This window comes from Aspergillus nidulans, chromosome VI (assembly GCF_000011425.1).
Source record: "Aspergillus nidulans FGSC A4 chromosome VI".
In the NCBI taxonomy this organism is placed as follows: Eukaryota; Fungi; Ascomycota; class Eurotiomycetes; order Eurotiales; family Aspergillaceae; genus Aspergillus; species Aspergillus nidulans.
In genome coordinates, this window is record NC_066262.1 from 388,684 (window position 1) to 403,910 (window position 15,227).

Genomic DNA, 15,227 nt, shown 5'->3' on the forward strand with positions numbered 1-15,227 from the left:
CTGTTTCTGGACAGATCTAATTATAAGCGTTTGCGTGTTGCATTGATGGGCGTGTCGTGCATATCTTTACCGAGATACTCAGTCTCTGTTTCCGTTGGCGGTCTGGAATATGCAACAAGGGCGCTCAGGCACATTATATGTATATGTTGACCGCGAAATAAACATTGCAGGAGTTTCATGGTATATTGCGTACATATCAATGACTCTGCTCTATCCTAATTCGTAAAACCTTTCATCGTCTCTATATTCCGCTCTATTTCAAGAAGAGATGATTCACTTCCGAGCCCACCGATTCCGCTCATCACCTTCTTCCCATTCATGCTCGACGTACCCCAGCCTCTTCTTGACAGCCTGGACTGTATCCTTGTCGCCCGTATTCTTGCCCATATTGTCGCTTAGCTTGACAGCGGCCCGGCCATTAGCAGAGGAAATTTTTATGACAATGTTGAGCGGTTGCGATTTTTCGTTCGTGGTTGTATTGATGAAGTCATCTACACCACATCAGTTCGGTTCAGTGAATTCACCTCAAGGTAGGAGAAACACATACTCGTGAAGAATGTCCCAACGCCAAAAACAGGCTTGAACCCAGCCTCCTCTGCTAGAACTTTATACTCAAGACAGTGCTCGATGTCCAACGAGTCCGAGAATACCACTGTCTTTGTCCCTGTAATGCCCTCACGGTCGTAGAAATCGCGGGCCATCTTTACGAAATAAGATGGGTCGCCTGAGTCCTGACGTACGCCTGCGTAGACCTGGGCATACGTTTTAACGGCGGGTGGAGGGTGGTCTGGGGAAAGCGGCGCTGTGATGGGGGCTTTGGTTTCGGCTTCGCTCTGAATATTGGATTCGGCAGTCGTGCTGGGCCCTGAAGCTGTTGTTGAGACGGCGCCAGTGCCGGCGGAGGTATAATCGGGGATAGGTTTGCGGAAAGCGTCGAGGAAGGCAGGGGTGCCAAAGGTGTCTGTTAGTGCGATCCCGAGGACCTGCGCTTGTCAGCTAATGCTCTAACGTCGATATGAAATGGTTGACGTACACCTTCACCAAAGCAACCAAGCCAGTACTTCAGGGCCATCTCGTTTGCATTCTCGTAGTCGTCCGTGATCGCTGCAATGGTCATGTACCACTCGTGCGCTACTGTCCCGACCGGATCAACATCATACTTCATCGCAAAGTGGACATTGCTACTGCCGGTAAAGACACCTGGTAAACCCTTGGCCTTTCCCTCCCTAGCAGCCCGACAGAGCCCCTGCATAACAAGGTCCTGGGTGTGGTAGCTGCGGCGCCGCCTGGTCCCAAACTCTGAAAAGGTGCAGCCATTCTCTAGCAGAACATATCCCTTCCGGTATGCCTTCCCTTCCTGGCACTCGTAGTTCCAGTCCTTATCGCTGAACATGAAGTATGCCTGGCTAGTCAGGGCCAGTAAGGGGATCTCATATAGGATCGTATCCACCCAGGCACCCTTGACTATATAATCAATGTCGCCGAAGTCACTGTCGCTTCCTGTATCATTTACGGGTGTAAAGTTTATATCAATCTGCTCGGAGGGCTTGAGGCGGAAATTCGTCAGGAAGTCCAGGTAGGCGGTGTTAAAGTAAGGGCAGCGCCTTTTGAGGAACGCAATTTCGTCTTCTGTAACGCGGATATTTGCGAGCTCTAGAATAAAGGTGTTAGCGATCGACAACCTGTCGGTTTCTTGTACGTACTATCCATTTGAGCCAGCATCCATTTGTATGCACCTCGCGTCAACTTCATATGCGGGGTTCGGTTCGTGAAGCCATAGGTAACCTCTACGCGAGTGTCAGCCAACAGCGGGTTCAGCGAATACCTATCACATACGGACGTCCGGAAAGTATTTGAGGATCGCGCATTGCATCGTCAGCTTGTACAAATCTGTATCAAGCAGAGAGAAGACCCCGTCCGGAAGCAGGGAGTGCTCGCCCATGGTGAAAACTATATGAGGGCTGAGGCTGCTCAATTGGCGTGGTCTCAAGTATAGTAGTCGCAGATCAGCTCAGACCATGCGCAAGAATTATCCAAAGCAGTCAGGAACGAAGAAAATTGAGTCTGTCAAAGGATGAGTTTATTTAAGCCCACTGCGGGGGGTGGGGGAGAGAAGAGGGATGTTTGCAATGTTTGCACTAGTTCATAAGCCCATGAGGCGCATATCACAGCGACGTCATTGTACATTTTGTTTGCTATATCTTGATTTATTGACAGATGGTTTTCATTCAGTATCTTATCATCTCAGCCGTTGTTTGCTTAACTGATTTTTGGCAAGATTGTATTCTATAGGTTGAAAGGTGCTTTGGCAACGGTTCGAAAGCCTTGCGACATCGGCGACTTGCCGGCTAGGGCCAACGCCGATGCCGACAGCCCTAGACAGGTATGCAAGAACGTACTTTCTGCCAGTACTGGTGCTATAATAGCGATGCTACAATCCATATGCACGCATAAGCATAGCATGCAAGGCACTTGCAAGCTTGCCTCGAGTTATGGCTAATGGTGTTAGGTAAATTTATTCGTCCACCAAGTACATAGTTCTATATCTAGTTCTATATTTCCATTACTACAACCTATGTCACTGGCCAACAGCACTCTTAAACAGCTTCTCCAACCGTGCCCCCTCACTATCAGCAAGATCTCCATGGCTTTGCGCAGTACCGATAGGATGATACGGGAACGGCCTAGGGCATGTAAGATTAGTTTGTTCTTTGCGGTACATGAAATGCACCTCTGGCGGGGTGAGGACTAACCCATATTCCGGAACAAAAGTAAGCCGGCCATTAGAATCAGTCTGCTGCTTGTGCTTCACAATGTCAAGCCAGAATTTCTCGAAAAATGCTCGTTCCTCGGCGAAAGCCTGGTTCAAGGGCTCAGGGCACTGTGAGGCTTGCGTCGTGCCCATGCGAGTGTGGATGTGACCGACCTACAGGGACCGGGGTTAGGGACTATGTAGAACAGGGTTAAAATCCCTAGATAACCTCACATGAGGAATGACTCTCTTGAGGATATCCTGGTCCTCCTCATTTCTATCGAGAAGCCGCTCGCATACGACGACCCAGTGTGAGATGTCGGCGGTGATCGTTAGCCTATTGCTGTCAGAGAACACTCAAGTTGGCCTGGATACGAGACGCACTCGGGCACTTTCTGCAGGATGTAGTCTGCAGCGTAGGGATTGAAGAGGGATCGGTTGCGGTGAGTCTCATGGCACACTCGGCCGTCGAATCCCTCTTCCTTCTCCACCTGGAGCGCCTTTTTGTAGAACGCCACCGAGTCGTCCCAGCTGAAATGGTCACTGTAGCAGTCAATCAGGTCCATTCTACCATTCTATCCCTCAAGGATTGCTGTGGACAACGTACGCCCCCGACTGCGCATTAACCCTCACAGGCTTCAATATCGAGGCGAGTCTAAGCTGTGATCTGAAGAACTCGGCGTGATCATCTGTTGTTAAGCCAGGAGGACGACGGCCAATGTATTTCGGCCAGGACGAGAACAAGCTGCTTCTATTAGACGCTGCGTAAGACGAATACTAAGGTGGTTCCGAACGTAACGCTGGTCTCCAAGCCGACCTCGTCGCAAATGCTGCGCAGAAGCTGGAGTTCCTCGGGGCTCATGCCGGCAAAGTCGATCTCAATCCCGGCTGCATTAGCTATCGTCAGCTCATGTCTTTTCTTTGAGAAGCCCACAAAGGACAGTACCGTATCCATGTGCTTTCCACTCAACGAACTTCTGCTTCCACTCCGACTGCTGGGGACCGGGCTCAACACCCCAGAGAGATCTAAAGCGCGAGATGACGACCATGTTAGTCTGAGAGTTTCGGCTTAAGCAAAATTAGACAGCGACTTGCAGATTCAAAATGTGAAATCGAAGTATAAGTAACGACAGAGCCGGGCTGAGGGGATACTTACCCTTCACGGATTCGTGTTTCCGACTGTCTCGATATGGTATTTTGTCCCGCTGCAGCACATCATCCCCCACTCTCCCCACTACCACGCCTGATGTCTGGGTGTGCATCCTAGCTAGCTTATAGGTTACCTCTTGTTAGGTGGGGATCCTGGACGCTTCTCGTCGTCAGGAAACCCGGTGCAGATATGGAGGGGAGTTGTCTCATCGCGAATGCAGCAACCGGGAACGTCAATTTTCCCCGCGCTCCTTGTATATACTCCGCACCCCGCACGTCTATATCTATATAATAACTGCAATATATTTTCCTCACACTGAGCTGAGAGCAATTGATTTCTCTCAGTAGTCCTCCAGTCTATTCATGATGGCGCCGCGAACTATGAAAGCGCTCAACTATGTTGGGCCGTTCAATGTTAAAGTCCAAGAGGTTGAGATGCCTTGCCTAGAGCATCCAGACGACATCATCGTCAAGATCACCAGTGTACGTCCACGCTCTTATTCTCTGCCTGCGATGCTAACTGTACCAGGCGGCGATTTGCGGTTCAGATCTCCAGTGAGTCTAGCAGGAACCCTGGATACGTGGAGGCATACTCACCCATTGCAGTATGTACGAAGGGCGAACAGCAGCAGAGGCTGGCATTACGTTCGGTAGGTCCTGGAAAGCACCCCTCTTCCTCAGCGGCACTGACGCTCGTGCCCAGGACACGAGAACCTAGGCATTGTCGAAGAGCTCGGCGATGGAGTGACACTGCTCAAGAAGGGAGACCGGGTAGTCATGCCATTCAATGTCGCCGATGGCCGGTGTCGCAACTGTGAGGACGGAAAGACTGCTTTCTGTACCGGCGTCAACCCAGGGTTCGCGGGCGGCGCTTATGGGTACGTTGCCATGGGTCCTTACCGCGGGGGTACGTATGCTATATCCAAGACTGAAATTTGGGCTAATGATAGCAGGTCAAGCACAGTACCTCCGCGTCCCGTACGCAGACTTCAACGCCCTCAAGCTTCCCCCCGGCACAGAACATGAAGCAGATTTCATCCTGCTCGCGGATATCTTCCCGACAGGTTGGCACGGGATTGAAATCTCAGGTTTCCAACCGGGCGACTCAGTCGCTGTCTTCGGTGCCGGGCCTGTAGGTCTCATGGCGGCATACAGCGCACAAATTCGTGGTGCCTCACGAGTCTACGTCGTCGATCGAGTGCCTGAGCGCTTAAGAGCCGCCGAGAAGATTGGCGCTGTACCAATTGATTTTACAGCCGGCGATGCGGTCGACCAGATTATCGCAGCGAATGGGGGTGAGATGGTCGATCGGAGTGTCGATGCAGTGGGATATCAGGCTGTGAGTGGGACGAAGGATAATGCGACCGAGGTGCCGAATATTGTTCTTGAGAACATGATTCGTGTCACGAGGGCATGTGGGGGATTAGGGATTCCGGGGCTCTATGTGCCTAGGTCTGTTGTCCTTCTTTGCTTGGAGTTTGGTGTGGGTGGCTGATGGTAATCTTGTAGTGACCCCGGCGCTGGTGACACTGCAACGGCAAAGGGTATGATCAGTCTGAGCTTTGGGAAGCTCTTCGAGAAGGTACCTCCTGACCCATCTATAACCTTTCAGCTCACACATTCTAACCCCCTATCCAATCTCAGGGCCTTACCCTCGGCACGGGCCAATGCAATGTAAAAGCGTACAATCGACAGCTGCGCGACTTGATCATCGCTGGCAAAGCAAGGCCTAGCTTCGTCGTCTCGCATGAGATTAGCCTCGATGAGGCGGAAATTGCATATGACAAGTTTGATAAGAGGATTGAAGGATATACCAAGGTCATTATTCATCCGAATGGCGGATTTCAGGACAAGAGGCCGCCGGTCGTGAATTCGCCGTTGTAGTTTGTGTGAGAAATATTTGAGGTGCTGGAGTTGAAGTTCTTTAGCTATATAGACTGAATGATTCTTGATGATGTGAATACCTATGATGTCGTGAGTTGCCGAGGCTATATCACACAGTGCGTATATCTCATAGTAGAGCGTTCCAGGAAAAGAACCATAAGTTATCATGTAGCTAACTGCATTTATTTGCACCCCAGAGTATTGAAACTAATTCAATTCCGGATCCCGCTCATGTAACAACAACCAGACCTTTAGACCGTCCATACTCTATAGCGTCCGACGAGATCCTCTCACAGCCCTTGACATAGACACACTCCACACTTGCCTTATCCTCCGCTGTTTGCGTATCCACAAGTGCTTTGATAGTAACGCCCGTAATTTCGGTATAAGACAGGTTGAGAACTTTTAGCGTCCGCAACCCCTCAACAAGAACAGCCACCGTTGAGTCTTCAATCCCCATTATGTGTGCGACGTTTAGCGTATGCAGTTGCGAGCCAGCTCGGAGAATTGGGAAGAGAGATGCTGCCGTGATTCGAAAGCAGCTGTCCACGTGCAAGACGTCCAGGGGCGCTTTTGCTTCTGTAACGAAGGCGTGCAGTGTGAGGTGCGTTACCCAGGGGACATCGCTAAATATAAGCGTGGTCAGATTCGGAAGATCAAGATGTTGAATCTGCCCAGTTTCTTCGCTTGCATTTGCAGTGGCAAATGGAAGAGCTTCAAGCGCTGCGCCTCCGCGAATACGAAGAAACTCGAGGCTAGGCGGAAGACCGAAGTCACCGCCGATATAGAGACCACTGATGTCCAGCTTCTTGAGACGTGCAAAATTCGCCGGATTGAAAGAGGGCGGGTAAGGAACGAAGACCTGCGGATTTGAGTGCAGGCGCAGCTCGGAAAGGTTTGATATGGGAAGGGGGATGGATGGGTCGACCAGACGAGGGATGTAGAGAGCCGGGACATGATTATCAAGGACGCCAGATTCTGTTGTTCCCAGGGTAATGCTCTGTAGGTGAGGAAGGGATGATGGCCAGTTTGTGTCTGCGATGCGGGACTTGGAGGCGCTGTGGATTTCAATGCGTTGGAGGTTAGGCAGACTAGATAATAGTTTTGTGATTGTTGCTTGCGGGATTGTTGTCTGCGCAGAGACTAGAAGAATTTTGAGATTCTTTGAGCCCTTGAAGAGGTTATAAATGGCTTCTGGTGATGAAGGTGATAGAATCTCGAGATGCTGGAGGTTGGGACAACGGCTGATGTACTCGAGACTCCTATGGATAGAGGCTTTGGTGAGGTTTGTCAAGATGGCATGAGTGAGCATCGCTTTAGAACGACGAATATAGGCGAGAACAGAGGACCAGTGAATCTTGCAGCGGGCTCCGGTAAAATCTATGCGCATGAATAAATCACGCATAGAGGAAAGAAACCGGTCCCATCCTTTCGAGACTCGCAAAATAGCCCTATCCGGTCAGAGGTGAAAACGGTATAGCCGTGGCAGACTTACACAATCTGCCTAAAATCAAAATAATCCACAACCATCCTGGCTATTTCTAGCGGGAATACACTGAACGGATCGAAGCATCTTGATACCAACTTCTCTTTCAGTTTCGTATGCATTTGTTCCACGACCTACATCGGATTAGTCTCGGTACCCTGCAAATGACATACGGCATATGCACGCACCTGACGCCCAGGCTTATCTTTTGGTATAGATTTTAGCGCGTACGCATAGACTTCGAGGGCCTTCTCGGGCTTCCCATCCAACAGGAGTGCTTTAGCACATCGGAGGTACCCCTGAGTGATCAGCATTCGTTAGGATCATTATCCAGGATTCTTACTCGCTCATCTTGCTTATCGCACTTGATCATATGCCTAGCATCCTTTAAAGCAAGGTCATACCGCACTAGCTTTGTGTATGTTGCAGCTCGATTATCCAGAACGGAGAGCACGTCTACATCAGGACAGTTGAGTGCCTGAGGCACCAAGTTAGACGGCCATTATACGTTTCAGGTAGGAAGCGCAATCACAAGGCGCCATTCCAGAAAGCAAGATGGGGCTGTACCTCAGTGAAGGCGCTAATTGCATCGTCCCAATTGCCTTGGCCGTATAGATTCTGGCCCTGTCGTTGGAGCAGCGCAGCTTCCCCTGCCTAGCGGTTAGCAGTGGCCAAGGTTACGGGTTCAGCTTCGAAGTATTACCTCTTGATCCCATTATCAGCATCCACCTTAGTGTTGACCAACATCAACACCATGAAGATCATTGTTCTTGATAGGCGTTAAGGCTCCGATAACATGTGCGGTCAACCCGGCAACCGACATGAGCGACGCCACAGAACGGGCGGGGCCGGCGTCTTTGGTCTGTCTCGCTTCCCCAACAGTCCACAATGTTTACATTCTTCCCCTTTAGGAGTTTTGACTTGACTGAACCTCATCCGAGGACATCACCTCGGTTTTAAAACTACATTATCTCAGGCTGCTTGCAGGACAAGCACGTCCATCATGGAGCAGCAAGGTGATTTGCAGGCTGCCTCAAACTACATTAATAATGTCTTACTGGCCCGGGGCCTGGTTAAGAGCGGCCGACCGATTGATTTTGCGAACCCGGAGAACGAGGAGGGCGGAGTGGCAACCACGATGGCGAGGATCATCAACTTGGTTAACGATTTGGTTCTGAGAAGAGACGTAAGCTTGCCGATATCTTATACGAGTATTTTGCTAATTGTTTCTAGCGTGAAGCAGAACATCGAGAGAACCTAGCGACGACGATTCGGACACTGCGAGCGGAAGAATCTCACAAGGCGGTAGAAATGGTACGTGTGCGAACAGTAAATGCTAGACGGCAAAGTCTAAGAGTGTAGGAAAAACTCCAAACGAAAAAGTCTGAACTATCGCGATCGCTGGCGCTGGCGGAAGCGCAAGAACGAGCTCTCAAGACCAGCATGTCAAGCGCAGAGGCGACAATCCGGGGGCTGAAAGATCAGGTCCAGCGTATGAAGACGACTGTGCAACAAGTACGATCCCAATGTGCCAACGATATTCGAAAGCGCGATCTCGAGCTACAGAAGTTGAAGGCCCATCTTGCGGACCGACAACGAGGCAAGCGTGATGGTCTGGGCGTGACGACAATCAATATTAACCCTGCTGCTAGTCAATCGTCGCGGAGGTACCTGTCAGGGGGTGAGGGTGTGCATGATCCAGGATACAGCTTGAAGCAGGAAACGAACGAATTCCTTACACAGTTGCTACAGAATCTTAGCGACGAGAATGATTCGCTTATCTCTCTTGCGCGGAACACTGTTTTTACTTTGAAGGAATTACAAGGCTTATCGTCAACAGAAGAGCCGGCTGTTGACAACGGGTACTTGCAGGGGTCAGCTAGTACTGCTCAAAGGTCAACCTACGGGGGCGCTGCCGTCACAAGTCTGCCTGCTTCTTGCGAAGAGCTATCGGGTGAAATGGACCAAGTACTGGAACATCTTCGAACACTGCTTACAAACCCATCATTCGTGCCGCTTGAAGAGGTTGAAGTGCGCGATGAAGAGATCAAACGACTGCGCGAGGGCTGGGAGAAGATGGAGAGCCGTTGGAGACAGGCAGTAACCATGATGGATGGTTGGCATAAGCGGATTGCACATGGGGGAGGATCTGTCCGTGCAGAAGAGCTCCGCATGGGACTGAAACTCAATGATCATGTCGACCCAAGATATTCGCAAGTCCGAGACAATGACGTGGCTATGCCGTCGCCTATTTTCGAGGACCAAGAGGATGAAGAAGATGAATACTTTGGAGTGGAGGCGACAGAGACAGAGCCGAACGATGACGCCGAGCCCGCACCAGATGAGCCTCAGGAGACTTCCAGCCGAGCCCTGAAAGAGCGGACCGATAATACAGCGTCGGCGAAGCATCCGCCGCGGAAGGAGGTATCTTTTACCGAGAAAGACCGCAAGTCTCCATCGAAAAAACAACAGGAGGACGACACGATGCCGATTAAAGCTCATCAATCTGATGCTGTAACTCGACGGCCATCAAGGAAACGAGTTGAGCCCAAAGGGCCACGTCCGGTAAGTCTCGTAGGCTGCCCCATGTCAAACCTACCTAACCATCGTATCTAAAGGCCCCTACCCGGATGAGCGTGCCTCAGAAACTGGCGGCGGCTGAAAGTGAGGCTCGCGCGGCAGAGAAAGCACGCCAAGAGCAAGAGAGCCGAAAGAGGAGTCGTGGAAGTAAAGTTGCTCGGAAGAAGACAGGAGATCGGCGACGCAGCACACTGACGAGCGATGAGCTGGGGGAGTTACTGGGCATGAAGTAGCGTCAACCGTCATATACCCATCTTCGTTTCTTCAATGTTTATTATTTTGAAATAGTTTGTCAAGATCACCCACTCCACTAGTACTGTGGTAATGAGTGAAGTCACGGCATGAACCGCCAACCTCGGCACAAGTAAACTTCGGTTGACCCCAAATCTACTTAACGCCTCCACCTCTCCGCATTTGTTATTTCCTCTACAATGTTGCTCTAGACCTTCTGATTCTCTAGGGACAATGCCAGACACATTCACAGGCTGGGTCGCGCACGGCCCTAAATCCCCCCTTACGTACGGAGCCTTCACTCCCAAACCTTTCGAGGAAACCGACATTGAAGTCCAAATAACCCACTGTGGCATCTGCGGCAGTGACATCCACACCATCCGCTCTGGCTGGGCCCCAGCAGACTATCCCTGCGTTGTCGGGCACGAGATAATCGGCACAGCAACGCGCATCGGGCGCGCCGTCAATAATAAGCAAAACATCCAACCCGGCGACCGCGTCGGCATAGGCGCACAATGCTCCTCCTGCCTACGTCCAGACTGCGAAGCCTGCGCCGACGGTGAAGAATCCTACTGCCCGAAGATGGTGGGAACCTACAATAGCCGTTTCCCCGATGGGAGCAAAGCCTATGGTGGGTATGCGAATCGGTGGCGCGGCCCTGGCCACTTTGTTTTCCGCATCCCTGAGCAATTGAGTAGTGCGGAGGCCGCGCCGTTGCTCTGCGGTGGTGTTACTGTATTCGCGCCGCTACGACGCTTTGGCGCTGGACCCGGGAAACGCGTAGGAATAGTGGGTATCGGCGGACTAGGGCATATGGGGTTACTGTTTGCGAGGGCGCTGGGGAGTGACGCCGTTGTTGCAATCTCGCGGTCTTCGTCGAAAAAGAGTGATGCAATTGGGCCATTACCGAACAAATTAGGCGCGGACGCATTTATTGCAACGGGGGAAGACAAGAACTGGGCGAAAACGCATGCGAGATCTCTGGATATCATCATCTGCACTGTGTCTGGGGAGAATATGCCGTTGTCGGGGTACCTGAGGCTACTGAAGCGGAACGGGGTCTTTGTGCAGGTTGGCGCGCCTGAGGAGCCGCTGCCTCCGCTCAGAGCCTTCTCACTTATTCAGAAGGGTGTCAAGGTGACGGGGTCGTCGATTGGCTCTCCTGAAGATATTCGGCAAATGCTGAACCTGGCGGCTGAGAAGGGCGTTCGGCCGTGGGTGCAGACCAGGCCTATGGAGGAGGTGAATCTGGCGCTGCAGGAGATGCATGAGGGGAAAGCGAGATATCGGTTTGTGTTGGAAAATGGGGCGAAGGCAGGGAAGCTATAGGTGCAGAGGCTTACAGCTTGTGTATTTCGATTCTAGAACCCCAGAACCTCCACTCAAACCCAGTGCCGTCGTGTTGGATTACCGAATCGGGCTATTGGCACGAACCTAATTATACCGAATTCGGATAAAGTTACGAAGTACGAGGTGTTACGTTCTACTATGGAGACGAGACGGAGTAGCAACGAAGTGGAACGCAATTATAAAGAGTCAATCTCGGAACGATTCAATAGTCAGGTTCTTTCAATTCTGCCATTTTCTTTACCGGCTGTATATACTAAACGTCCAAGATGTCGGGCGGTTTCGAGGGCTGGAAAGCCTACCTCTATGACCCCTCCACGGCAGCGGCCGCCATTTTCATCGTTCTCTACGGCATCGTGACAGGAATTCATAGTTACTACCTCTTCCGGACGAGGACGCGGTTTTTCATACCGATGGTGCTCGGAGGATACTGTCAGCGCCCTCCCAGTGTTCTGTCAAGCACTCTCTAACTGGAGCAGTTGAGTTTATAGGATATATCGGCCGAGCGATATCATCTGCCCAGACACCTGACTGGACGCTGGGGCCTTATATAATGCAGAGCGTGCTGCTGTTGGTTGCACCCGCGCTTTTCGCCGCGAGTATCTACATGTACCTGGGTCGCATCATCGCGCTTGTGCGGGGCGAGAAATTCTCCTTTATTCGCGTCAGCTGGATGACCAAGATCTTCGTCGCGGGCGACGTCCTCAGTTTCTTGATGCAGTCCTCAGGTGCGTCAATGAATCCGTGTTGTCTGTATGAGCTAATGGTTGTAGGCGCGGGGATCCTCGTAACAAACTCGCAGCAAATGGGCGAGAATATCATTGTGGGCGGCCTCTTCGTGCAAATAATCTTCTTCGGTTTCTTTGTTACCTGCTCGTTCATATTCCAGCGTCGAATCAGCAGCAACGCCAATGCGCTCGGGAACGCCAGCACAACACCATGGCTAAAGCACTTGTATGCGCTATACGGCTCCAGCATCCTGATTTTGATTCGGTCCATCTTCCGCGTGGTAGAGTATCTCCAAGGGTGGGATGGCTATCTGTTGCGGAATGAAGCATTCATATACGTGTTCGATGCACTGCTGATGTGGTTGGTGCTAGTGATCTTCGTGGTCATCCACCCGAGCGAGGTGAATTGTCTTCTGGGCCGGGGGCGTGTTATGATAACCAAAGGAGGATTGAGTATCAGCGAGGTTGCGGTGTAAACGAGCGTACAGACCGTCTAGAGTAGATCAAGACTTCTAATTTTCGTTGAACGGTCACTTGTTGGCTTTATGGGTGATTGTCATCTCCCCGTCCCATAATACTGCTCCCCAAATACCTCTTCCATGCAGCCGTGGATCAACGGCCTCCAGTTGTCGTCAAGGGTGAACCAAACCTCACGTAAGACTCGCGTGCCCCAATCGGCGCCAAACCACACATCGTGAAGCCTAAATAATATCGCGCAGAAATGCCCAAGAATCGTTAGAGCCAGCGGTCGACGGTCCCGTAGTCGTTCTAAGAATGCCGGTAGCAGTTTAATCACCCACCGACACGCCAGCGCAAATCCCAGCCCTGACTGAATGCCAGCCATAAGGTCTGCTAAGTGTTCAATTGCTGCCTGGTAAAGGCTCGAGTCATGGAGGATCGGATCCTGCCGTGTGCAAGCTTCGTTAGCTTTGTGCAGCCGCTCGATAGCTGCTTGGGCCTGTACTGAAAGAACAGGATCATAGTCGTTCACGTGCTGTAATGGCGCCCAAGTACGGTCTTCAAGAATAGTGTTCATCGACTGGTTCAGGATGTCCTGCACCCCACGAGTAAGCACAAACGCTTGAACTAGGTCGCCAACCGCAGAACTACCCGGCTCAGGAGTGCGCGGGAACCCGAAGGCATACAAGACGGTAATACTGGCAAAAGCGAACATAGCCTTGCCATTGCTGGTGTTAATGTCGGCGAGTTGTTCGCGGAAAAGCGCGAGCGCCTGGTCTTGATGCGAGATGGCAACATGGAGGTAGTCGCTCTTGGCGTCACCTGGAGCTCTCATTGTTCGGGTGCATGCGATATGCAAAGCCGACAGAGCGAGGATGCCATGCATGAGGAATGGATAAGAAAGGGCTTGTTCAGGGACATGTTTGCGCCAGATCTCCTCGGTCTGTTGACCTCGAGTAAATATGCAATAAGTCTCATTTATCCACTGCAGCATTAATTCGAGGTCGCAGATATTCAGCGCAGGTAAGGCGGAATCGTAGGAATTTGTGCTGTTGCTGCGAAGCTGGCGCAGCAGGCTAAAGTCAGGCGATGGCGGTGCTGTTTGTCGGTCGGAAAGGGAACGCGGCGAACGCGATGGCTCGTCCGTCATCCATCGAAGAGGGCCTGAGGAATCATATTCGCAGTCTGTCTGACGCCTAGCGCAGTTGGCGCAGACGGGTCGTGATTCGTCGCACTGAATCAGAATAAGTACGATGGAAAAGAACCAAAGGAGTGTAATGGAGAGGGACAGGAGGGACTAGGGATGGAGCGGGGAAGGGTCCGATCAGGCGGGATTGTACCTTGACTCGTCGACGCTTGCATTCCAGGCAGCCATGGCGAGATTTCTGGTGAGACCTTCGTTGAGCCATGAGAGGCTGTTGCAGGCTCACGAAGCTTCAGGAGCTGGACTAGCCGATGCCTATTTTATTTTCTTGCTCATAGATCAGAGCTTTGCGAAGGATCGGGTTAGTGGGAGTTAATATAGCCAAGGCTGGGGACCAGACTAGGCTGCATCATTTCTTAGCGAACTACTCATCTCATGCAAAACAACGGCGCAACATAGTTCATTTCTAGAGATTAAAAGCATTGATAGAACCACCATAAGGGTACAGCCAATGCAGGAATAGAAACAAAGGAAAATCGTAGACGTTCTTGATATTCTTTCAGCCTCCGCCGCCGCCGCCGCCTCCTCCCCCAGCCTTGCCCCGGCTGCGTCGAGTTTTCTCGTACATTGCCAGCGATGTGATAAGAACCATCAGGTCAAAGTCAGGTCCATAACCAGCTGCCACCTGAAGCTTGCCATTCTTTCGCATGCTCTTATAGCTGCTGCTGGTGAAGACTGCCACGATCTGCCCCGTCAGCTCGTCCTCGAGCTTGTAGTTACGAGAGCTGAAAGTAGACGGCGAGTCCCCATCGGCTCCAACTGAGTGAGTTCTCTTCCAGAGAAACCACCGGCGCTCAGTTCTACCATCCGCCAGAGGCACAGACATCGGCCACCGGTACTTGGTCATGGTGAGGTTCTGGCAATGAAGATCCTCCCAGACAATGGTCCCGGCCTGTTGCGGGTCTCCCAAGCCGATTTTGCAATGTCGCGAGAAGTGAAGGAACTTGCATACACCTGCTACTGGCGCGTTGCTGTCTTCGCCGGTATGGACCGTGAGATCCGCCTTGTGCGGCGTCAGTTGCGAGTTGTAGACATGGTAGAGGTGGTTCTTATCGGCATCCGAGACGCGGTAATCATACCGGATGGGCGTATGATAGATGTGATATAATCGTGAGTGGGCGAGATCAACTCCCTGCCAGCCCGCGGAATCCGAGCCCCTTGACGGTGGGTCTTGGGATATAACGGTGCTGCCGCCCAATGATTTGGTTTCCGAAGAAGTCATGTTTGCCACCATTTATTGACTGTAGAAGCTGTGTTTTGATCAGGAGGCAGGCTGCGCCCTCCTTATATGCTCTCTCGCCATCCTAGAGGTACCATCCCTCGATCACCCGAAACTGGAAATACGAGCTTGGCATGGAGGCTGAGCCGTCAATCTTATTATTGGTGTTTGTATATCCATGGATAAGA

General features: G+C 51.5%; 9 protein-coding genes across 9 annotated transcripts, besides 1 other annotated feature; 4 read left to right on the forward strand and 5 right to left on the reverse strand.

Moving 5' to 3' along the window:
• Window positions 1-15,227: part of a sequence feature (contig 1.169 1..351151(-1)) that runs on past both edges of the window.
• Window positions 274-1,942, reverse strand: ANIA_09116 (nicotinate phosphoribosyltransferase; the record flags this gene model as incomplete). The annotated part of the gene is made up of 5 exons (XM_677293.1): window positions 274-491; window positions 548-983; window positions 1,034-1,653; window positions 1,704-1,787; window positions 1,837-1,942. The coding sequence occupies 5 exons, from the start codon at window positions 1,940-1,942 to the stop codon at window positions 274-276; spliced, it is 1,464 nt and encodes a 487-aa protein (XP_682385.1).
• ANIA_09115 (sugar phosphate isomerase/epimerase family protein) lies at window positions 2,579-3,801 on the reverse strand (the record flags this gene model as incomplete). The annotated part of the gene is made up of 7 exons (XM_677292.1): window positions 2,579-2,684; window positions 2,754-2,926; window positions 2,987-3,089; window positions 3,137-3,295; window positions 3,360-3,529; window positions 3,570-3,640; window positions 3,687-3,801. 7 exons carry the CDS (start codon window positions 3,799-3,801, stop codon window positions 2,579-2,581), a joined length of 897 nt encoding a protein of 298 aa, XP_682384.1.
• ANIA_09114 (glutathione-independent formaldehyde dehydrogenase) lies at window positions 4,268-5,785 on the forward strand (the record flags this gene model as incomplete). Its single annotated transcript, XM_677291.1, has 7 exons — window positions 4,268-4,384; window positions 4,431-4,456; window positions 4,508-4,551; window positions 4,605-4,808; window positions 4,855-5,353; window positions 5,411-5,483; window positions 5,546-5,785. 7 exons carry the CDS (start codon window positions 4,268-4,270, stop codon window positions 5,783-5,785), a joined length of 1,203 nt encoding a protein of 400 aa, XP_682383.1.
• On the reverse strand, window positions 6,015-7,987 carry ANIA_09113 (Leucine Rich Repeat domain protein; the record flags this gene model as incomplete). The annotated part of the gene is made up of 6 exons (XM_677290.1): window positions 6,015-7,236; window positions 7,281-7,405; window positions 7,460-7,570; window positions 7,615-7,749; window positions 7,839-7,921; window positions 7,975-7,987. 6 exons carry the CDS (start codon window positions 7,985-7,987, stop codon window positions 6,015-6,017), a joined length of 1,689 nt encoding a protein of 562 aa, XP_682382.1.
• ANIA_11166 (uncharacterized protein) lies at window positions 8,208-10,103 on the forward strand. The gene is made up of 4 exons (XM_050612418.1): window positions 8,208-8,457; window positions 8,505-8,585; window positions 8,634-9,836; window positions 9,890-10,103. Exons 1-4 carry the CDS (start codon window positions 8,275-8,277, stop codon window positions 10,082-10,084), a joined length of 1,662 nt encoding a protein of 553 aa, XP_050468342.1. The 5' UTR covers window positions 8,208-8,274; the 3' UTR covers window positions 10,085-10,103.
• Window positions 10,317-11,411, forward strand: ANIA_11177 (NAD(P)-dependent alcohol dehydrogenase; the record flags this gene model as incomplete). Its single annotated transcript, XM_050612419.1, has 1 exon — window positions 10,317-11,411. The coding sequence occupies one exon, from the start codon at window positions 10,317-10,319 to the stop codon at window positions 11,409-11,411; it is 1,095 nt and encodes a 364-aa protein (XP_050468343.1).
• ANIA_09111 (RTA1 domain-containing protein) lies at window positions 11,699-12,633 on the forward strand (the record flags this gene model as incomplete). Its single annotated transcript, XM_050612420.1, has 2 exons — window positions 11,699-11,861; window positions 11,909-12,633. 2 exons carry the CDS (start codon window positions 11,699-11,701, stop codon window positions 12,631-12,633), a joined length of 888 nt encoding a protein of 295 aa, XP_050468344.1.
• ANIA_11165 (uncharacterized protein) lies at window positions 12,714-14,084 on the reverse strand (the record flags this gene model as incomplete). The annotated part of the gene is made up of 2 exons (XM_050612421.1): window positions 13,957-14,084; window positions 12,714-13,850 (listed from the first exon to the last, which is right to left on the reverse strand). Exons 1-2 carry the CDS (start codon window positions 14,023-14,025, stop codon window positions 12,714-12,716), a joined length of 1,206 nt encoding a protein of 401 aa, XP_050468345.1. The 5' UTR covers window positions 14,026-14,084.
• On the reverse strand, window positions 14,095-15,054 carry ANIA_11176 (uncharacterized protein; the record flags this gene model as incomplete). Its single annotated transcript, XM_050612422.1, has 1 exon — window positions 14,095-15,054. The coding sequence occupies one exon, from the start codon at window positions 15,052-15,054 to the stop codon at window positions 14,320-14,322; it is 735 nt and encodes a 244-aa protein (XP_050468346.1). The 3' UTR covers window positions 14,095-14,319.